The 24303-nt window shown below is 37.7% G+C and overlaps 1 protein-coding gene across 2 annotated transcripts in view; it reads right to left on the bottom strand.

The window, feature by feature from the left end:
- Positions 1–261: 261 nt before the first annotated feature.
- Positions 262–24303, bottom strand: part of PAK2 (p21 (RAC1) activated kinase 2) — an 88295-nt gene continuing 64253 nt past the window's right edge. For both annotated transcript variants that reach the window (XM_004745330.3, XM_004745331.3), the window contains 8 exons: positions 24036–24099; positions 22401–22449; positions 21790–21902; positions 20317–20434; positions 18519–18618; positions 15992–16188; positions 4608–4745; positions 262–4155 (listed from right to left, as the gene is read on the bottom strand). In XM_004745330.3, coding sequence (XP_004745387.1) covers positions 4069–4155; positions 4608–4745; positions 15992–16188; positions 18519–18618; positions 20317–20434; positions 21790–21902; positions 22401–22449; positions 24036–24099 — 866 coding nt within the window. In that variant the 3' untranslated portion in view covers positions 262–4068. The remainder of the gene's footprint in view (positions 4156–4607; positions 4746–15991; positions 16189–18518; positions 18619–20316; positions 20435–21789; positions 21903–22400; positions 22450–24035; positions 24100–24303) is intronic.

Raw genomic sequence — 24303 nt, forward strand, 5'->3', positions numbered from 1 at the left:
AGAAGTATTTCTGTGGGTCTGACAGCCAGAACATTTGTAAGAAACGTATTCTAAACCTGATTTAAAAGAGGGAAGGCTCATGCTACCCATACATTTCTGGAAACTTTTCTAAATTGGAGCTCTGTAATACATTCAAAATAGTGCCGTGTTTAACAAATATTTATTCTTAAAAGTATCAAAATACTTCTTAAAAACCTATTATCTTTATTCTTTTAAACTATTCTATCTGAAGAAAGAACTGAAGTTTAGGAAAGGGGAAAATGAACATTAAAAAAAAAGTTTATTTCTAGCCCTGAAAGAACAAAATTATTGAACAAAGTCATCAAATACAGCAGTTAATGTCAAGGTAACAATTAAATAATTGAACGGGATTAAATTAAAAATAAAAGTCATTATAAAATTTGAAGACAAAACAGAAAAGACAGACTACTTTCACTTAATTGCATTTCTTTCTACCAAAATAAGGGGGAAAAAAGGTAACAGATTCCTACCAAAGATGTCCAATTCTAAATAGAATTCTTCACTTTTCTTAATACACAATGAAAATTTGTCTGACAGAATTATACATTTCTTTCTCCCTTTCATTTGGCAGCATTCTAGAATGGTGAGTGAAAAGGACTTCAGCTCTCTCAAGGGCAGGCCAGTGCTTGATTCTCCCTTGTAATTCCCACAATAGCTACCACAGTGTCTTTGCCAAAGTGGTCAATAAATGAGTTCATTGACTAAAAACTATATCTGCGTATTTTTTTCCCTTTCTTACAAACCCACATATACACACCCTGTGGGAAAACTGATTTTAATTGTCTAGCTTACCTATTGTGGAAGCAATGGGAACAAGGAAGACAATCTTCATTCTATATAACGATGAAATTCTACTATAAAAAACCCAAAAGGAGTATGAATCTGGATTTTAACCCTAATTCTACAATGGTTTTTTATTTTTGACATTTCACTGGATATGGATCTCATATTTTAAATTTTTAGATTAAAAAGCTGATGTAAATTCTTTAAGTACCCATTTTTTCTAGCTATACCTACAGCCCAAATAGATCTGAAATTGTTCTGGCTAGAATACAGTATATATAAACAGACATGTATTTATGTGAAGCCTATAAAGAAATACTCATAGGTAGTTTTAAATTGCTTATTAAAGGCACATGTTCATTCAGGACTGGTGGTAACTGGATACACTTTAAGCAGCTTAATATTTATGTGAGGAAGGGAAGAGAATTTATACTATGTGCCAGGCACTCAATACATGAAAAAAGAGTTGTGTTAGCTTTGGTTTCTTACGCTACCACAACTGCTCTACTTTTTTACTAGTCTCAGGTAGGATATAATATTCACTATTTTCATGGTTCCCAGTTTTAACTGTCCCTAAAAGCAGCAAAAGGAACAAGAGGAGAAGGAAACTTTAAGACCACCAGAGAGTTTGAAATACAATAAATAAGTATTATAGTAATATTGTTTTCATAACACAAGAGGAGACTAAGGTAACTTTTAGATTTAAATGGGAATTTTCATTCTAAAGTGATGACAAAAAGGGTGAATACAAAAAGTAGTTATTAAAAAAAACATGAATCTTGATTCAGATGTAATTTTTCTTTCAACAAGATCTGAACATTTTAATTTAAAATTAACTAATAAATCACAATTCCATATTGCCTTTAGGATTATTTTGTTCAAAAATGACACATTTCAGAATTAACCAAAGTATATTTCTATTACAAGTTAGTTTATCCAAGTAAGTAAAGAATAAACCACAGTGTAGCTCCCTTAACCTAGGAATCAGGTTTTAATGACAAAGTCCGTTGCCAGCAATGGACGTGCAGGTAACCCTCAAAGTTGTTGTAAATACAAATCCCAAACTTCTTCTATAAACTGAAAAGACCTTTGTTGAGTCACAGGCATAAAAATGGGGCATTGGCACTGTATTCAACGAACATGGTCTTTATGACATAGGTACGGAAGGGCCTTCTAGAGTTAATCATGACGAGCAGTCTTAGCATCTAGTTGGTTTTCTAGTTCATTGGTAGCATCTTCTTTATTGGAATCCATCCAAACAACTACTGACATAGAATGTTCAAATCAGAAACTCAAGAGGCACTGCAGATTTTCATCAGAAATACACCAGCCTGTTTCTGTAATTTAGTAATAGCTGCAGGTGGCCAAAATAATCCAGGGAAAAATGAAATCCAGAATCAAACTGAAAACAGAAACTATTAAGTGCTCTAGATACAAGTTTCACTATTTTACTCAGTTTTATGAAAACCTTCTTGCATTATCAATAAAAAACAGCCACTGCTATCCTTATATCTTAACACAGATGTGATGAAAATGATAGGAAATAAAACTCTATTCGTTCCCCTAATGTATCCAAAATACCAAAATTATTTTTATTCATGACCGGTACTACTGCAGGATGGCAAATAGGTGTGAAGTTAATGATAAGTGGTAGCGCGGAACAAACTGTCTGAACCAAACCAGATTTTTTTTTCTTTTATGCGGCTTGTGGCATGTCAAAGGGATGACACCGCTTCTACAAGCAGAATAACAAAATATAAGGAGAGAAAAGAGATCAGAAGGGTGGTGGAGAAGAAAGGATACTCTCATAACTAATGCTACAGGTCACAGACCCTCTTCAAATTTTTAAAATAAAAAAAGTATTGCTATCAACAAGCACATTTCATTTTTCTTCTCCAGTTTTTTTACACACTTATTTTTGAAAAAAATCTAAAGTAACTCAACATCTCAAATAATCCACGAATTTATCAAGTACTTAAGGGACTTAAGTTCTCATACATAGTAAAATCTTGGTAATGGGCTGGAAACAATGTTTATAACAAATCTCTACAGTTTACTGGTCAGAAGCTGCATCTCTATGTAACCGTCATTTCTCTTTCATGAATATAATCTTATCTAATTATTTTAGAGCTCACTGAAGTTCTAGCCTCTCACTTTGTTTCTGCTAGCTCCAAGTATTTTTCTCCTTTAAATGGAAAAAAATTAACTTTTAAATTCTGAAAATTCAATGATTATTATATTAATTACCAGAGGAGAAGGGGTGGAGTAGGGTGAGAGAGGGTTAATTAAAAAACAAACTAACTAAAATTACAACATATACAGAAACTTATTTCCAAAATGAAGGTAAAAGGACAAAGGGCAAAGTAGCGGTAGCAACCAGTCACAAAGCCCAAGTTGGACAAGAAAGAAAAAATCACTTTGGTTCCTGAAGCCCAATCTGGAGAGGACACAGTCAGAAAGAAACAAAATTGTAAGGATGTATAATGAATGGGATTCTTTTTCTGTCTCAATGATTTAGTTATAAATATAGATTATTAGTCTCTCTATACATGTAACAAATGCCAAACAACTCACTACCAGGAAATTTCTAAAACTGACTCTTTCACATTTGTTAAAAAAGGTAAAAATCACGTATTTTTCTTCCCTTCCTTCAGTTCAAATTATGAACTGAAATACTACATGTAGTAAAAGCTGGCCCTAACTTCTATACATAGCTAAGCGATTTTGAGCTCCTTTGCCAATATAAGGAGCTACATAGTTTTTATTACATCTGCCTTCAATTTAGGCACAAGAAAAATTTCTCAAAGCAACTCAAAGGAGCAAGGCAAGGAAAAAGGCTATGAAGAAGAGAGAAAAGATGACCAGCAGAGGAAACAAATACTCTGAAAAACTCGAATCTGCCATTCAAGTATTGAAAATACTCCCCAAAAGGGACAATGAATGGGATCTATTACGATGAAATCAGCAAAATAAAATGCAAATCTCAAACACTATAAAATGGCCCTGATGGGCTGTGTGCTGAAAGAAGTTAAGGCTAGTGATTCAGTCTGCAATTCCTTTTGGACCCTATAAAGAAGGGAGTCAATAGAAAGCTGTCATTCTGTTTTGCAATTTTCTCTTGGCTGTCTTCAGGAAGTAGTAGTTTCCTTTTTCCTCCATGTTATGCAGACCATTTCTTTAAACCCCAAAAGAATAATCATTTTCATATATTAAAAGATTTCTTTTAGAAAATGGAAGAAAGAACACGAGGCCACGACAATGATGCTAACGGTTACTCTTCATTGCTTCTTTAGCTGCCATGATCAGTGGTGTCAGACTGGACAAGGGCTTGGCCAGTTTCAGGAAGGGATGCTGCCAGAGAAGGGAGGGAAATATTTATCAGTGTCACCAGTTTAGAAGCTAAATATTTCCTTTCAATTAAGCCCCAAGACTATTTTATGGATTATAATTTATTTAACAAACATGTATTTCAGGATGTGTATAAAATCAACATAATCAATACATCACTTTATAGTTGAAAGCAGTCCTTTTAGTTAATTTAGTATTATAAAAATCTCACCTAAATGACCCAGATACCCACGCCAGCAAATGACCTTGTCTGAGAAGTGACAATATGCAAAAACTCGTATACTTGATTTCAGTATTATAGCTATTTTATTCTCAACAGATAAAATCCTAAACTACATCAATTGCCACGCTGCTGGTGATAAATTAAGAGTGAAATGTTATTAACCCTATGTAAACTTTGTTGGTTATTCAAAAAAATCAACTTTATCCAAAAACAGTATTACTTCCAAATTCACCTGTAACAGTTCTTTGGCCGAACCCCTTTTCTCCACATCCATTTCCAAACAACGGTTTAAGAAATCCCGAAATATTGGGGAAAGTTTCTCTGGATTCTGAAGTTCTGGAGTTCCATTAGTTGCTATCAGGTACAAGGCCTAAAAATATAAGAGTATCTTTGACATACTTAAGGTAGCACAACAAAGAGACAGCACTTTATAAAGTTTATGGATGTTTCACTTCTTCAATTTTTTAGAGAGATTTTTAAAAATAATCTCTACACTCAATGTGGGGCTCAAACTCACAACCCTGAGATCTAGAGTTGTACATTCCACCGACTGCACCAGCCGGGCACCCCTGGATCTTTTAATTCTTTAAAGAAATTCACCAGAAATAATAAACCGAGGTGTAGTATTATTTCCGCCCATTTGTAGCAGTTCTTTTCCCTTGACTTTTAGATGTTACATTCCCCTAATTTTTTGCAGAAATTAGCTTTATCTTTTGGGGGAGGGGTTATAAATCTAACACATGTTGATAGAAGAACTGTAATACATAAGGGTATAAAGAAAAATAAGCACAATCACACTACTGACATACAGCATCCATTTGCCTTTCTCAAGATTTTATTCCAAGTCACACCAGATTTCAAAACAAGTTTTTATTTGCATTCTAGTTAGTTAACATATAGTGTTAATACTGGCCTTAGGAGTAGAATTTAGTGATTCAGAACTCACAGCTATCCTTTTTTAAAACTAGCTGTATCTTTTTGGTTATACATGACACAGGCAGAACAGGGGACTTTTACGGCAGTGAAAACACTCTCTTATTATAATGGATATATGTTATTCATTATACATTTGACCAAACCCACAGAACTGTATAATACCCAAGAGTGAACCCTAATGCAATCTGCAGACTCTGAGTGATAATGATGTGCCAGCGTAGGTTCTCCAAATGTAAGAAATGTACCTGCTGGTGAGGGATGTTGAGAATGGGAGAGGCTCCTTACATTAATATGGTACACTGGTTACAAGTGATGAACCACTACTGATACACTTTTATTTTTATGCTATCTTTATTTATTTATTTTGAGAGACAGAGCGAGCTAGCAGGGGGAGGGATAGAGGAGAGAGAATCCCAAGCAGATTCCTCATGGAGCTGGGAGCCAGACATGGGGCTTGATCCCACAACCTGAGCAGGAACCAAGAGTCAGTTGCTCAACTGACTGAGCCACCCCAGGTGGCTTATTTTTAAACCTTTATTTTTAAACTTTTAAACTTTTATTTTTAAACCTTTTTCTCTGTTTTAAGTTTTGTTTTTTTTTTTTTAAAGATTTTATTTATTTATTTGACAGAGAGAGATCACAAGTAGGCAGAGAGGCAGGCAGAGAGAGAGAGAGAGGAGGAAGCAGGCTCGCTGCTGAGCAGAGAGCCCGATGCGGGACTCGATCCCAGGACCCTGAGATCACGACCCGAGCCAAGGCAGCAGCCTAACCCACTGAGCCACCCAGGTGCCCTCTGTTTTAAGTTCTTATTTAAACTCTAGTTAGTTAAAATATCATGGGAATATTGGTTTTAGAAATAGAACTTACTGGTTCATCACTTTCATATAACTCCCAATAATTCATCCCAAGTGTCCTCCTTAATACCCACCACCCATTTAACCCATTCCCCTACTCATCCACCTCCCCGCCAGCAACCTTCAGTTTGTTCTGCACAGTTAAGGGTCTCTGGTACATCTTCATTAAATAAGTCTCTGGTTTACACTGGGGTTCACACTTTGTGCTGTATAGTCCCATGGATTTTGACTAATGCATACTGTCATGTTTCTGACGTTATAATATCATACAGTACAATTTCACTGTCCTAAAAATCCCTTAAGCTCCACCCATTCATCTTCCCCACCCCACCCCCACAAATACCTGGTAACCACTGAATTTTTTTTCCCTCCAAAGACACATATGTACTTATTTTAGAGAAGAGAGAACATGAGCAGGAGGGGCAGAGGCAGAGGGAGAGGGAATCTGAAGCAGACTCCATGCTCAGTGTGGAGCCCAATGCTGGGCTTGATCTCATGATCATGAGATCATGACCTGGGCCAAAACCAAGAGTCAAAGGCTTAACTGACTGTGCCACCCAGGTACCCCCCTCCCACTTTTTTTTTGTTTTTAAAGATTTATTTATTTTAGAGAGTACGACTGATTTTTTAGTCTCTATAGCTGAAATCATACAGTATGTAGCTGCGTTAGGCTGGATTTGTTTACTAAGCAATATGCATTTTAGGTTCTTCCATGTCTTTTTGCAGTTTTTGTTTATCTTTTTAATGTCATGGAATAACATTGTACCGTATGGATGTACCACAGTCTATTTATACACTCACCCTTTTTAAATAAAGCATATGTACTTCACATCTTGGCTGGCTGCTTCTCATTTGTGGCAATTATGAATAAAGATGCTATAAACATTTGTGAGAGGGTTTTTGTATGAACATCAATTTCCAACTCATTTAGGTAAGTAATAAGGAGCACAACTGTGAACTGCATGTTAGGAGCATCTTTAGTTTTATGAGAAACTGCCAAAATGTCTTCTGAAGTAGCTGTACCATATTCCATCTCCACTGGCTAGGAATGCGAGTTGCTACTGCTCTGCATTCTAACCAGCATTTGGTACTGCCATTAAAAATTTTTAGGCTTGGGGAGCCTGGGTGGCTGTTAGTTAAGCAACTGCCTTCAGCTCAGGTCATGATCCTGGAGTCGTGGGATCGACTCCCACATCAGGCTCCCTGCTCCGCGCGGAGTCTGATTTCCCCTCTGACCTGTCCCCCCCCATGCTCTTTCATAAATAAAATCTTAAAAAAAAAAGTTCAGGCCATTCTAATAGGTGTGTGTCTTACTGTTTTTTAAATTTTGCAATTCCCTAACTGCATGATGTTGAGCATCTTATTATATGCTTACTTGCCATCTGTATCTTCTTTTTTTCTTTTAATATTTATTTAAGTAATTTCCATGCCCAACATGGAGCCTGAACTCATGACCCCGGGATTAAGAGTCGTACTCTTGCTCTACCGACTGAGCCAACCAGGAACCCCATCTGCGTTATCTTCTTTAACTGTCTGTTGAGATCTTTTATCCATTCTTACATTAGGTTATCTTCTCACTGTTGAAGTTTGAAGAGCTCTTTATATATTTTGTACAGCATCTGATTATCAGATGGGTGTTTTGCAAATATTTTCTCCCAGTCTGTGACTTGTCTTTCCATTCTCTTAATAGTGTCTTTCTCTGAAAGGAGATTCCCATTTTCTTTTTTAAAAATTTTATTTATTTAAGTAATCTCTATACCTGACATGGGGCTTGAACTCACGACCCCAAGATCAACAGTAGCACACTCCTCCAACTGAGCTAGCCAGGATGATTCCAATTTTAATGAAGTCCAATTTATCAATTTATTCTCTCATGGATGGATCATGCTTTTTGATCTAAAAACACTGCCAAACCCAAGGTCGCCTGTATTTTCTCCTGAATTATTTCACTTTTCTGCAGTATAACCAAAATGCCATCAAAAAAGGGATACTGACGCTCAAACCATCAGGATATGGGTGTGCCCATTTCCTCGCTATCTGCACTCTAATGCCCATCTGGCACTGCACACTCCCCTTTCTGCCTTCATTTTTTCCATACCATTACCCTACCCCTCCTCTAAACTCCCCTTCCTCTAAGTCCTACCTCATCTACTAAGGCCTGGGTCTCCCCTGAAGGACTGCCTCATCCATAGTGGTCTCTAGGGGTCACCGTTCCCTCCCAGACTTTGCGCCACTGCACCTAGAGAAGGAGGGTCCTTGTGGCTTCTTATTGCCTCTCTGAGATACCTACCCTGTCCTGCAGAACTCCCAGGCTTGCAGACTCATCTCCACCACATCTACCAAACACTGTTGTCATTGCCTCTAACAGTACTCATAACTCCCAGGGATTTCAACAGCTTGAGAGGCTGCTGAGAGTTCCTTCCCCTCATCTTCTCCCATGCTCTTGTCCTTTGGTTTCCCTCAGCCACACAAGCCTACGGTCACAGCCTGTGTGCCTCACCATCAGTACTCATGACCACAAGCCTGAATATGCAGCTGCTCTTTACCTCCTACTTATTTCACTCTGGGCGCCCCCAACACCAGCAATCCCTTTGACTCTGCTAAACATAAATCCCACTGATCTTCCAGTGTTCATCATAATCGCCTCTGATCCTCTTGTACTTCACAGCATTCACTTTGCTAAACATTAAAACTGCTTTTCCCTTGCCTGTACCTGTGCAGCTAAGGACAGTGGAAGAAAAAGATACATTCCTGATGACTGGCATCATTCACCTCGTCATTAACAGTCCCATAGGACGTCCAGCATTCCTACTATGTATTTCCCCGTTTCACTCACTACCCCACTCTCTGCTCTGTTTCAGGACACTCATGTCTCCTTAGCTCCTCTTGGCTGCGACAATTTCTTCAACTTTCCTTTGCTTTTGATGACCGTGACAGCGTGGAGGAGTACTGGGTCAGTTTTTATACTGTAGAATGCCCGATACTGGAATTTTATGTTTTCCTTGTGATTACAGACTCTGAATATGGGCTTTGGGAAGGAAGATCACAGTTAAAGAGTGCCATATCAAAAGTACATCATATCAAAAGTACATACTACCATATCAAAAGTGCATCATATCAAAAGTACATACTACCAAATTAATTTATAACTGTACACTGACCTTATCTGAGGTCTGTGCTTGTCAGGTTTTTCTTCTAAGTTACTCTTTTCTCCACTTTTTTTTTTTTTTAAAGATTTTATTTATTTATCAGAGAGATAGGGAGAGAGAGAGAGCACAGGCAGACAGAATGGCAGGCAGAGGCAGAGGGAGAAGCAGGCTCCCTGCCGAGCAAGGAGCCCGATGCGGGACTCGATCCCAGGACGTTGGGATCATGACCTGAGCCGAAGGCAGCTGCTCAACCAACTGAGCCACCCAGGCGTCCCTCTTTTCTCCACTTTTAATACTCTGCTCTTCAGAAGAAAATCACTATGTGCTGTCTATACTTAAGGAGTGGGGAGTTATGCTCTATCTGCCTTAAGGGGGAACAACCACATAAATTATTTGGAGTTCTCATGAGATTTGTCCCTTCTGCCTCACTTATTTATTTACTCACTTACTTATATCAGCACAGACACATAAACATTATACTGCGGGTTACTATCCCTTACTATTTTATTTTGTGGTTCAAACTGCTACATCTTTGGCCACCAGAGCGCTTTCAGATGGCCCTTGCCCCTATCATGAATTTCTAAGTGTGAGCTCTTCTCTTTAATTTAGTATGACTTATGATCCTATTTTATTTCTTTAGCTGAATTTTACCAGGTGTAATTCATTCTTTATTTTAGGGCTTGCTGAAGAGGTGAGAACATGTGTCTTTCCATTTTCACAACCATCTCATTATTACACCACTTCCCACAGACTGCATCAATCTCACGGTTCTCCCCCTCAGCTTTATGCTTTTGTCATTTTACTTTTATGTTCTTTTCCTCCCCCTCCATTATTACTTTCATGTAAAGTTTTTTTTTTCATGTAAGGTTTTACCTTTTAAAGATATTTACAGAAGGAAAAAAATCATATATTTACTCACAGTTATTATTTTTAGCACTCTTCGATTCTTTTTATAGAGCACTATTACCATTTTCTTTCTGCTTGAAATACTTCCTTTAGTATTTCTTCTATTGTAGATATGCTGGTAATAAATGCTTTCAATGTCTGTCTAGAAAAATCTTTATTTCACCTCAGTTTTTAAAAAGATACTGGCTGGCTGCAGAAGTCTTGATTTCCCCCCCAAACTTGGCTACACATGTATTAGAACACCTGAAGCTGTCTCACTATTGCTATTTTTCATCTTTCTAAAAATTTCATTTCTGTCCCTATTCGCTCCAAACGCCGCTACCCTTAACATATGGAATGCAGTTACAAAAACTGCTTTAATGACTTTGTGTGCTCTTCTCTCTGTCAGTTCTGGTCTGCTGCAATGGGTTTTCTCATCATGGGTTGTACTTTCCTACTCTTCTGTCTGCCTGATAAACTCTGGATATTTACGTGCTTGTTGGCTGCTGGGTATTTCCATATTCCTGTAAGTATTCTTGAGTTTTGTTCTGCAACACAAGTTACCTGGGATCTCTTCAGGTCTTGTTTTTCAGATGGGTTAGCTGGACTATAGCAGCAGGTAGTCTAGGGGTAATTATTTCCCACCAGTGAAGCAGTGGGGAGTTATGCTCTATCTGCCTTAAGGGGGAACAACCACATAAATTATTTGGCCACATCAATTTTACACTCAATTTTACACTCTCTTGAGTCTTCTATTCAATATCCTGTGCATTATAAGGTTTTCCACTGTGGCTGACAGAAGCAGGCACTATTCCCAGCCTCTGTGTGAGCACCAAGCACTGTTTTCTTCAATCTTATATGGGTATACCCCTGACCTTGGGTAGATTCTTCACAGAGATGCACCAGTGTCTGCTGAATGCTCAAGGGGACTCCACAGATTCCGGAATCTTCTATGAGACTTTCTCCTCTCCTGCTCTCTGTCTTGTAAACTCTAGCCAACTTGGTCTCTTCAGACTTTAAACTCCTTCTCCTTAATTCAAGGAGGCCATGTGTCCCACCTGGGTTCTTCCTCCCTGCACAGGGCTTAAAACCCTCTCAATACATTAAGCTGGACCAATCACAGTGCTCACCTCAAGCCTTTCCCACCTTTGGAGATCACTTTCTTCACAGATGTCCAGTGTCTTGCAAACCATTGTTTCACATATGCTAATTTTTGCTGTTTTATTACTTTAGGCAAGCGTGGTGAATCTGATACCTGTTACTCTATCTTGACAGGAAGAATTTCCTGCTTGCTAAGATTTCAATAATTACATTCACACACTGCCAACTTGAATGATCATTTTACTCCTCAACTTACTTGATTAGCTGTGGTTACTGACAAGCTGATATCTCCCTTGCTTTTTGCATGGAGAATCAAGAGCATGTATTTATTTGGTTTTGTGTACCTCTTCAGCCATTCCTCCTCATTCTCCTCTGTTGGTCTGCTACATCAAGTGTTAACTATGGATCAAATGCTTCAGGATGCAAGCTGAATCTTTTCTACTGTCTGTCCATGCCTACTTGGCCTGGTGATCTTATAACTTCAATATTCAATATAACTTCAATTTCTGTAGCTAACAATTCTCAATTTTACACCCCAGGCCTGATCCTAGATGGCCATACCCAACAGCCTATTCAAGATATTCACCTGGGACGCCTGGGTGGCTCAGTTGGTTAAGCAGCTGCCTTCGGCTCAGGTCATGATCCCAGCGTCCTGGGATCGAGTCCCACATCGGGCTCCTTGCTCGGAGGGGAGCCTGCTTCTCCCTCTGCCTCTGCCTGCCATTCTGTCTGCCTGTGCTCGCTCCCCCCACCTCTAATAAATAAATAAAATCTTAAAAAAAAAAAAAAAAAAGATATTCACCTGGATGTCTCTTCCCCCAAATTTATTTATTTATTTTGAGAGAGAGGGCGAGCACTTGAGCCATGTGTGCAAGAGGGGAGGGAGAGGTAGAGGAAATCTGAAGCAGACTCATACTGAGGCTGGGCCGCTGCAGGGCTAGATGTCACAATCCTGAGGATCATGACCTGTGCCAAAACCAAGAGTTGAATGCTTAACTGACTGAATCACCCAGGCAGCCCCTCATTTGGACGTCTTAGTAGGCACTACAAACTTGACATGTCTAAAACATGCTAAAATGTTACCTCCTGATGTCCCACCTGCCACCCCCACACACCACTCTACTTGCAGCATTCCCCAACCTTCCCCAATTCAGTTAAGGTGAACTTGAATTTCATCATTCCAGTTGCTTAGGCCAAACTCTTAGAGTCATCTCTCTCTCTCTCTCTCTCTCTCCGAGATAGGCTCTCCTTTTAAAATATATCTGTAATCCAACTACTTCTACTACTTCCCACCTCTACTGATGTGATTCTGGTCTCAGGTACCATTATGTCTTGTCTTCTAACTGGTTTTCCTAGCTCTATCTCTGCCTCACTTGAAAATCTTTTCTCAACAGAGTAGCCAGAGTGATCCTATTAAAATATAAGTAAGACCATTTAACATCTCTGCTCCAAACTCTCCAGTTGTTTGCCTGTCTTACCTATGTAGAAGCCAGAATTCTTATAAAGTCCTGAAAAGGCACTACATAGTCTGGTACCATTTCTTCACTGATCTACCTTTTTCCTCCTGCTGTATGCTCCCTGCACACTAGCTACGGTGGAAATCCTCAATGCTCTCTGAATATACCAAAAATGCCTCTGCTTCAGGGCCTTTTAGGTGTTGTTCTTTCTGACTGGAATGTTCTTCCCTTTGGTAACTTGGTATAACTCTCTTACCTTATATCTTCTAATGTCACCCCAGTGAAGCCCTCTCCAAGCACTCTTGTGAAACCAAACATTCTCTTGACTCCCTCCCTACCAGTCCCAGCACTTAGTCTCTATCACTTAATATATTACATATTATTCTTATTTTTTCTTTCTACTTTCTATGAGGGCAAGATTTTTAAAAAAGATTTTATTCATCTGAGAGACAGAGAGCGCACAAGCAGGGCGAGGGGCAGAGGGACAAGCAGACTCCCCACTAAGTGTGGAGCCACACATGGGACTCTACCTCAGGACCCTGAAATCACAAGCTGAGTGGAAGACAATTAATCCACTGAGCCACACAGGAAATGGTGAGGGCAGGAATTTTTGTCAGTAGAAAGCACTTTGTATGGTATCTACCACAAAGCAGGTATTTGAATCAATATTTGTTAAATGAATGAAATGAGAGGGTTTTAAAAATTGTCCCAAAAGTGTTCTAAAGCTAATCACCTCTATAGAAGCACTTAATTTCTCACCTGAACTTTTTTTTTTGCAAGGAGATGAAACACATTCAGGAAAAAGAGCATCAAAATCCAATGCCACCCAGAAAGGACCTCTCCTACACATACCAATTACTTGGCCTCTGGAGCCCACTTTATAGTAAATCCAACTTAGTTGGAAAAATATTAGGAAAAAGAGAGTCTGACAGTAAGCCTATAGTCATACATGGTAATTTAAGAACTTTTAAAAATAACTGCTTCATTAAGGGGTAAACCACGTACTACAAAAATCGCCCTTGTAAAGTGTGTAATTCAGTGTTCTTAGTGTATTCGTAAAGTTGTACAACCATGACAACTAATTCCAGAACATTTTTTATCCCTCTAAAAAGAATACCCACGTGTATTGTAGTTATTCCTTCTTCCCTCTTCTCCTCAGTTCCTAGAAACCATTAATCTCCTATCTTTATGGATCTGCCTATTCTATTTATTTATATATATAGATAAATAAGTATATCTATTCAGAGATTTCATATGTTGTTGATCCTCATTACTTGCAGATTCCTTATATGTAAACTCACCTACTCATGCTAAAATTTGTTTAACCCCCCAAACCAATACTCTCAGTGCTTCTGTGGTCATTTATGGATATGCGCCAAGAGGCAAAAAAGCATGGCGCTGATGTGCCGTCTGGTGTCCTAAGTGCAAGGCTGTGATGCACCTTGTGGAGAAAACACATTTGGAAAGCTTCATTCAGGTGTGAGTTATACGTATACCAGCTGTGACTTCAACATTACTCAATCAACAATATGTATGAAAATGGCTTTAAGAAGAAACACACATCAAGCAAGGTTATGGACTGATCAGTTGACAAAAATGTGACTATAAGCTGGGGCGCCTGGGTGGCTCAGTTGGTTGAGCGCCAACTCTTGATTTCGGCTCAGGTCGTGATCTGAGGGTCATGGGACTGAACCTTGAGTTGGCTCCGCACTCAGCGGGGAGTCTGCTTGGGCTTCTCTCCCTCTGCTCCTCCCCGACACTCACATACTCAGTCTCTCTCTCAAATAAAGTAAGTAAATGAAATCTTAAAAAACAAGTGTGACCACAGGCTTGCAGGAACCCAACCCTGTATTTCCCCTAGCAGCAATAGTTCAGCATTTAATTGGTTAATTCAGTTATCTGTGTCTTTGCAAAACCTAATTACCATGAATGACAAAAACTGACTGCAAATGGAGTCACACGTAAGTGATCTTTTGTGTAGGACTTCTTGCATTTAACATAATGCTTTCAGGTTTAATGTTGTCTGTATCTGTCCTTTATTACTTTCACTATGACTAAATAATATCCCATTGCATCGATATACCACTTTTTTTGATGTACCACTTTTACTCACTCATTCATCAGGTGATGGGCATCTGGATTGTTTCTACCTTTTAACTATTATGAATAATGCTGTTTCGAACATTTGTGTACAAGTTTTTGTGTGGATGTATGCTTTTAATTCTCTTGGGTATATATCTAGCAGTGAAATAACTAGGTTATATGGTAACTCAATGTTAACTTTTGAAGGAATTGTCCAATTGTTTTTCAAGTGCTGCATGCACCATATTACATTTCCACTAGCAATGTATGAGGGTTCCAATTTCTTCACATTTTTCACTAACACTTATTGTCCTTTTTTTTTTTTTTTTAAGATTTTATTTATTTATTTGACAGACGGAGATCACACGCAGGCAGAGAAGCAGGCAGAGAGAGAGGTGGAAGCAGGCTCCCTGATGAGCAGAGAGCCCAATGCGGGGCTCGATCCCAGGACCCTGAGATCATGACCTGAGCCGAAGGCAGCGGCTTAACCCACTGAGCCACCCAGGTGCCCCTATTGTCCATCTTTTTGATTACAGTCATTTTTATAGGTGTGGTATAGTATCCTTTTGGGGTCTGATTTGCATTTCTTTAGTAACTAATGATATTGAGCCATATATGGTCATTTAAAAGTAGAAGTAGAAGGAAACAGACAGACAGAAAGAAGAATGAATGAACTCCTCAACTCTCCACCTCCGCTGCTGAAACGCCTAATTGTTTCAAGTCTACCAACCCCATCTATAACTCAGGACCCTTGCTCTTTTGTTTGACTGTGAGCTTTAACATTGCCATCTACACAGATTTCTTATAGATATGACCTTGTTCTCCTCTCCTGTGTACCTGGCAGTACAGGCGCCAAGGTTCAAAGCTGACTATCTGAAGAGTACATCTAGAGATCCTTTGTGGAAAAGTAAACAAAGTCTTACTTAAGTGCAAAATGTAATACCATACAGTTTACTAAAAATCTACAAACTCTTTACCTAACACATTCAACTCAATAATCCAGAAGAAGCAAATATTTTTAGATGCAGAGACTAGGTTATATCGACTTTTATCCTAAATTTTTGCCTAGTGGCTGGTGCAATCAGATTATAAATAAATGTTCTGAAGAAATGCGTTTTTCTAAAAATAAGGCTCGTGTTTAATTGCTCTTACCCTCAAGGGATTTTCATTGAGGTATGGAGGCTCTCCTTCTACCATCTCAATAGCCATGATACCCAGAGACCATATGTCCACTTTAGGGCCATAAGCTTTCCGTGTAACCACCTCTGGTGCCATCCAGTATGGCGTTCCCACCATGGTACTTCTCTTGCTCTGCTCAGGGGTGATCTGGGCGCAGAACCCAAAGTCGGCTATAAAACAAAACAAAACAAATCTATAGTTAATGGTGCCCATGGATACTTTTATCTAAGAGCTCATGACAGATGACTTAATTAATTACATTTGACTATCCAGCCTCTTCTTTTTAAAAACTGTATTCAAAAAGTATACCAAGGGCACCTGGCTACTGAAGTGTCCATAGAGCATGTGACTCTTGTTCTCAGGGTTGTGTTAAAGCCCCACGCTGTGTATAGTGCTTACTTTAAAAAAAAAAAAAAAAAAAAAAAAAGTAAGCCAGAATGGGTTTCCAAGGTACAATGTAGAATGCAGAATGGCTTTACAAGTATCTTGATGATGTTATATACTCTCACTTTGCTTACTTTTATTTCCCACAAGCAAAGGCCAAATGATCAGGTGGTCTTTTATTCTAAAGAATTATCCCAAAAATTTTAATAAAGTTGAAAAAGGAAAGTTACCAAAAGTGAGCATCAAAACTAAAATTCTACAAATCAGGTAAAAAGGTCAGGAAATGGGAACTATTTTTGAAGAAAACAAACAGAAGCCAGAATTACTAAGTATCTGACCTAGCAGACAGCCTAGAAAAAGAACAGCTTTAACTGCAACTGTACCTAAAAAGGTCCTCACCAGCTTACTCTACTCATTTTGCAATAGGCACAGAAAGCCTAGGTTAGCAATGAGTGTTAGATTTAGTGGGATGAGAATCTAGAATTGTTTTCCTCCCTTCTACAGACCCATTCTATTTCAAACTCAACTACTACTAACATTTAAGTTTATAAGCTTTGGACTTTTTGTTATGAATTTACACAGGTACAAACATCACCTGTGAACTGAATAGTTTATTCGACCTAGTTAGGACACTCTGTTAAACTGCTTTTTAAAAAAAAGTAAACTCTACCCCCAACATGGGGCTTGAACTCACCACTCTGAGATGAAAAGTCACATGCTCTACCAACTAAGTCAGCCAAGTGCTCCAGTAAATTGTTTTTTAAAATTTATTTTTAGAGATTTTTCCATAGTTGTAAACGTTGATCTACCTCATTACTATAACCACACAGTATTACAAAATAACAAAATTATAATTTACCATTCCCATACTGCTAGACATTTAAGGTACTTTTTGTTGTTCTTTACAACGTTACAGAGAACAACTTTGTATTTACTGTTGTGCATATGTTCAATAATTTTATCCAAGAGAATACTAAGTGAGCAATTGTTCAGTTAAATCATATTTATAGCTAAAATTGGGTACTTGTAACAAACCAAGTACTGTTCCAAGTATCTTATAGGAAATCAACACACCTAATCCTCATGATAACACTGAGATAGGTACATTTATTAACATTATTCTCATTTTACAAACTGGGAAACTAAGGCATACATATTTTTAGGTAAATTATCCAAGATCATTCATCTAGTATGTGGAAGAGCCAGGATAAATCTATCCAAAAAAGTCTAAGTCAGCTTACATGTGTATCCACCAAAAAAGTATGAGAATGTCCATTTCTATTTTGCCTGCTGATTAAGATTAGTAATCATATTTTTTGACCATCTGGTAGAACCCCTTTCCTGTGGTTGAACAATACCCAGAAGAAATATCTTAAAAAAAGAGATATTGAAAAAGGAGTCAAACACTCCAACAGAACAGAAGGAAAAAATTTTGATCTGCTGATCCAAGAAATGCCTTGAATTTTGCATAGTGGGAGGAACCACAACAGAAGTTCTTCTTGAATCCTCCAGGTGGCAGTGGTTGAAACTGACAGATTACAGCCAGCAGAGGAAAAGAAGTCCAGGACTTCCCCCCCATGATTGTATCAAGTCTGATACAGAAGATAATTAGGAACAGAGGTTTTGTTTCTAGTCGTCTCTCAGGTCAGGGTCATAAAGCCCTCCCCCAAATGGGCCATGTTCTACCAAATCCTAAGAAAGCTGAACAGTACAATGAGAAAGATTTACCCTAATAACAGAGACAAATTCAAGCTTATCTTTAGAAGACAGTACCAACATGAGGACAATCCCAGGCACTGTTCCTCAGTGCTTTACATTTTTAGTTCTCAGAGTAACTGAGACAGTAACTATATTATATATCTGAGACAGTAACTATTATTTTCCTTACCATCTGAGAACATAAATACAGAGATTAAATAACTCACCCCAAATTATTCAGCAAGTAGTAGCTGATCTGCTATTTAAACCCAAGCTGTCCAGCTCAGAGTCCACATTCTTTACGATTTTCTCCCTCCTCTTCCATATATTAAGTCACAAAAATATTAATAGGTTTCTTTTTACTTAAACAAAAAGCAGAACTATAGTAATAAATGTTACTTAATCATTTGCTACTTACTAAGTTTAACGGATCCTTCCATCCCCAAAAGCACATTGTCACTTTTGATGTCTCTGTGGATTACTTGATTAGCATGTAAAAACTCCAATGCCTGTAAACACTAACCAAGAAAAACACCTATCAATGAAACAGTCCCTGAAAAGTCTAAAGGAAGTGAGTCAGTACTTATGGCCTAAAGCATTGCTTCAGAATTCTAATCGAGCCCCTGAAAAGTAGGTAAGAACCTGGGAGGTCCAGTTCTATCCAGCTGTTCACTGATGTGATGTTAGGATATTTTTTTCATTTCTTTTAGAGCAGATTTTACATAAAGTGATTTCGACAACTTAGACACCACTGATGAAAGAGTAAGTTTCCTCTTATGCCATGTTTCAGAAAGCACAGTCAGAAGTAAGGAAAAACTCTGCCCCCTTCCTTAAAATTCAAGAACAAGATTAGAGTTTTAAGATCTGCTTGCCCCTGTTTTTGAATATTAACTGAATATAAAATGCAAGCTTGGAAAAAGTTGTATTTTTATTTCTTACCCCCAATAGAAGAGAAAAACAAAATAAAGATTGTACTTTATGAGTAACAACTAAAAATCTCATTTAAGATATTCTACTATCCATTCAAGTAAAGACAGATAAACTGTACTACATTTACCAAGCATTTTTTTTTAAAGATTTTTTTTATTTATTTGACAGAGAGATCACAAGTAGGCAGAGAGGCAAGCAGAGAGAGAGGAGGAAGCAGGCTCTCTGCTGAGCAGAGAGCCCCATGTGGGGTTTGATCCCAGGACCCTGAGACCAGGACCTGAGCCACCCAGGTACCCCTCAAGCATTTTTTTGTTTTAAGATTTTATTTATTTGTCAGAGAGAGAGAGAGAGAGAGCACAAGCAGGGGGAGCAGAAGAGAGAGAGAAGCAGGAACTTCTCAGTGTGGGAGTTGATCCCAGGAACCTGAGAACATGACCTGAGCCAAAGGAAGATGTTTAACCAGCTGAGCCACCCAGGCTCAGTTCTGCATATACAAAGCATTTAAGCAGATTCTTGAGAACAAATCCTCCCCAAAACACTTGTACAACAGAAACAAATTTGTCACAATTCGAGGAACTCCTAAAATAATTTTTAAAACAATTATAAAAAGAAATTATTAGAGAAACAAATGAAGTATGGATATATTCTTAAGTTTTTGTCAGCTTTTAAGTGACCACTCTTTGTTAGAGTTATGTTACTAAAATACCATATTCATAACTGTTCAAGAGTTCTTATTTCCTCCCCTCCTGAAACAACCAAATGGTCTACCCCTTTGATGGAGCATAATTAACTCAGAAATAAAAATTTTTAGTTTTAGTTTTGACTTAGGCAATTTGGCAGAATTCTACTGGCTTAAGCAATGGTATGTCTCAAAATTAAATAGTGAATATCAAGGAACACCTAGCTTTTCACCTCTGAGGAGATTAATAAAGCCAGAAGCAGACTTAATACTTAAGGTGAGCATGTGTCCTGCTTTGTGAGAGACAGTCCTTGTTTCCACTGTTGAGCGGCCTTTCCTTTCACTCTTAAAAGTACTCTGTTGGGATAAGTTCTAATGAAGAATTCCCTGAAATATACCTGTGAGCTGGGCTCTTCAAAAATCCATACTTTATTCCAGAATTAGCGTGCACAGGAAGGATTAAATGGTATGGAGACAACCTGCACAGAGTATGTAGAGAAAGTATTGCACATAGTAAAAATCACCTGTGCGAAAACTCTCCTTCTTGTTTTTTTTTAACCTCCTAAGTACGCATGGCTGTAACTTACCGGAAAGGGAGCACACTTACCTCTCTGCAGACAGCGGCGATCTGTGCTTCATCCATGCAGGTCTCTGTCACAACATCAGTAAGCGATCCCCCAGCAAGGTACTCCATTACCACAAACAATTCATCTCCCATCAGGTAACTAAAAAACAAGGAAAAACACACAAAATACATGCGCGTTTTTACTTTCACACCACTCTGCGCTGAAGAATTTAAATGTCAGACTCCCTAATCAGGAAGCTAGAAAGCTGGAAGCTGTGAGGGCCAGAAAGAAAACCCGCCAGCTGCAACCCCACAGTTGAGGAAAGTAACTGACAGGCACTAGGACTTTTCTGAGTGATTTCAGAGCTAGCCTACAATTGTAACTTGATCGTTTCAATTAATGTAACACTGTAAGGTAGGAATCATTTGTTCTGTTTTACAGATGAAGAGATGGAGGCTTGAAGAAGTTACTCATCCAGGTTCACATAGCTAGTAAGTGACAGAACCAGAATCAGAAGCCAAGTGTAATGGATTCCAAAGCTATGGCTTATCTCACCTACCCTGCAATACCCACTTGACATAGTACTTTCAAAAGCAGGGCAACAGACCTAGAAAATTGATTTTTATGAACATGGCCTCCATTACTAGGGCTAAAATCTAAAAATGTATTATCTTTTTCCTATTCTAAATACATTTAAATGTGGAAATAAGAAAATCACCTATAATCTTTTATCTCTACCACAATCACTATTTTAATTTTCATTTATTTTTCAATTCTTTCATTTGCATATATGTAACTGCTTAACAATCCCCATATAATCGTAGAATATAATTTTCTATCCTGCTCTTTGTTCTATTATTTAACATCCATTCTTAAATGAGGTTTTGACAAACTATTTGCCCATGAAAGACAGGATCTAAAATAGAAACATGATCTGAAAGTTTAAAAACCATGTGGCCAGGCACTGCTGTCAGTCAACACATGAATCATAGCTCATTTCCTTAATGTTTCTGTTTCTGATCATTTGTAATTAATATAAGCACCAGCAGTAATGTCTTTCATTTAACTGCTCTCCCTTACTTGCCAGGTGATATACATGTAGAAAAAAGCCTGCTAAAGTACAATGTACCCCCAGCCTTTTTTTTAAGATTTATTAGAGAGCTAACGAGTGTGCGCACATGGCGGGGAGGGTGAACAAGGAGGGAGGGGCAGAGGGAGAGAATCCTAAGCAGATTCCCGCACTGAGCATGGAGCCCAAGGCCTGGCTCTATCCAGGCTTGATCCCATGACCTGGAGATCATGACCTGAGTTGAAACCAAAAGTAAGACACTTAATCAACTGTGCCACTCAGGTGCCCCTGCAATGTGCTATTTTTTCTTTTACTTCTCTTCCTCCTTCAAGCTTACTTATCAACACTGACACCTACTCTGATCAAGTGCCTGAGTAAGCTCCAAACCACAAGATGTAAAATTTCTACTTTTCCCCCCCACTGTTTAAGAAATAATTATATTTACCTGTCCAAGAAGTTAACTATGTTGGGATTCTTTAATTCTTTCATCACCAGAATCTCATTAATGATTAATTCCTTCTTTGGCTGTTTCTGTAAATTAATCTGTTTGATAGCAACCTATGATGGAAACAAATTAAAAAAAAAAATCAGAACAAGTCTCCTAATTCTCTCAGAAAATTACAAACACCAACCAGATAATGATTTACTTTATTGTGTATCTGTTACATTATACAATGAGACTGTAATTTACTGACAGGTAATACTTTTACTTCCACACTGCCTATGAACAATACTTTGTAATACTTAGAGCCTAATTACTTCAAGATTACTCCTGAAGCTGATTACCCAACTCAAGGTCATACCAATGCCAGGAATTAATCCTCTTTTCATTCCAAGCTGGAAAAATAATTTTTTAAAAGATCTGCTTATTTATAAAACTCAGTACATAATTTCTTCTTTTTTCCCTATTAAGAAAAGTGCTATAAAATACATAGAGTAATTCTTTCAACATATTAAACTGAAAAAAAGATTCCCATTGATTATTCATAGGTTTATCTAGTTTCCTCTTATACTAAAAGCTAATGGTAACACCCAGAAGTATGAAAAAGTAGCTACCTCCTGTCCCAATGCCACATCAGTAGCAGTGAAAACTGTACCAGAAGCCCTAGGGGGAAAAAAGACATACCAGATTTAAGGTTTCTAAATCACTATCATTTATGTATCTAAAGACTTTATACTTAGAATAACTAGAAAGGGATTAAAGAACATTTAAGACTTAACATTTTTATAAAGGAGTAAAAGCAAGCACAGAAGGGGAAAAAAAATAAGAAAAAGGCAATCCTCCTAGCTGAAACTTGTTAGAAATTTGTCATAAATATACCTACAAAAATGTAGGAAAAAGATAAAGGAAAGAAAAAATACATACTCATGGATCTACATCCATGCTTAAGAAACAAAAATCAATGAATAAATTTGAAGTCCTTGCACTGCTTCCCAAAGGCATCCTTCCATGCTCCCAAAAGTAATCAGTGTTTGGTGTTTATTCTGCAGTTGATGCGCATCCTTCCATGCTCCCAAAAGTAATCGGTGTTTGGTGTTTATTCTGCAGTTGATGCGCATCCATTCCATGCATCTGTCTACACTTTATGTCTATCAATGGCCTAGGTGTGTATCACTATAAAATATATTCAATGTAATTTTTACAACTTCTTATAAATGGCTTTGTTTTATATATTTTTCTGCAATTTGCTTTTTAATTTTTTAAACTTTTTTATTTTATGTTTTGAGATCTGCTTTCTTAATTTAACACTGGATTTAGGGTGGGTCTTATACTTGCTCCCTCATTACTATTATTTATATTATTCAATATATTAATGGATATATTGGATAAATGGATATATTGGATAAATTTATCCATCACATGCTCAAGAATATTAAGATGATTTTCAATTTTTGTTATTAAACCAGTTATGCAACGAAATTTAGTTCTTTTTTTTTTTTTTTTTTTTTTTTTTAAGAGAGGTAGAGGTGGAGGAGAGGCAGAGGGAGAGGAAGAGAAAGAATCTTAAGAAGGCTCCACACCCAGCATGGAGCTGCATGAGGAGCTGATTTCACAACCCAGAGATCATGAGCTGAGCAGAAATCGAGCCAGATGCTTAACTGAATGAGCCACCCAGGAACCCCACCTAATTTAGTTTTTAGAACAAAATTCATAAAGAGGTTTTCAAAAAAGATTTAAGCTCTCTTTCTAAATTCAAAGAATACTATCCAGAGAATAATAATAAAAATTCAAAATGTTCATTTGCTCCCAGGCAACAGAAACAAAGTTTAGTTTAAAAACACAAATTACTGGACAAAATCAGATCAGTAGACTCAAACTTCAATACTCAATAATGTGATTAAATACACAATTTTATTAGGCAATAAAATTGCCTATCATCTTGTAGTAAATGTTCTTATTATCTTTTTACATATATTTGGTAGTCAAAAAATATATATTTGGTGGTCAATTTTTCCATCTAATCTCTTAAACACCAATGGGAAACAACATTTAAGAAAAAAACAATGTACGTCATTGCTCAATAGGTCAATTTTGTAACAGCAGGTAGAAATAAATACATTACTTATTTACACAAATCCAGGAAAACCACGCATAGAATGCTCTAAGTGCTCAATGTCAACAGGCAGAAGAGATACACTATACACCCAGGAATTACTACCATACTGTTTAATACAGTCACCAATACTTACCCTTGCCCAATTTTTTCATATCTTGTGTATTTTTTCTTAGGGTCACCTATGCTCACAATAGTTCCTATTTTAAACAAAAAACAACAACAAAAAGTTGGAAGCTCTCAAGCATTTCAAATTGTAAACTAATATCATGACTTCTTTTAATAAACTCTACTGATTTCAGAACACTGGTTTTCAAACACAACTTTCAAACACAAGTTTCAAAAATTACGTATGCTGGGGTGCCTGGGTGGCTCAATGGGTTAAAGCCTCTGCCTTCAGCTCT

The sequence above is a fragment of the Mustela putorius genome, unplaced genomic scaffold (genome assembly GCF_011764305.1).
Source record: "Mustela putorius furo isolate JIRA1106 unplaced genomic scaffold, ASM1176430v1.1 tig00003834_pilon_pilon_pilon, whole genome shotgun sequence".
Lineage (NCBI taxonomy): Eukaryota > Metazoa > Chordata > Mammalia > Carnivora > Mustelidae > Mustela > Mustela putorius.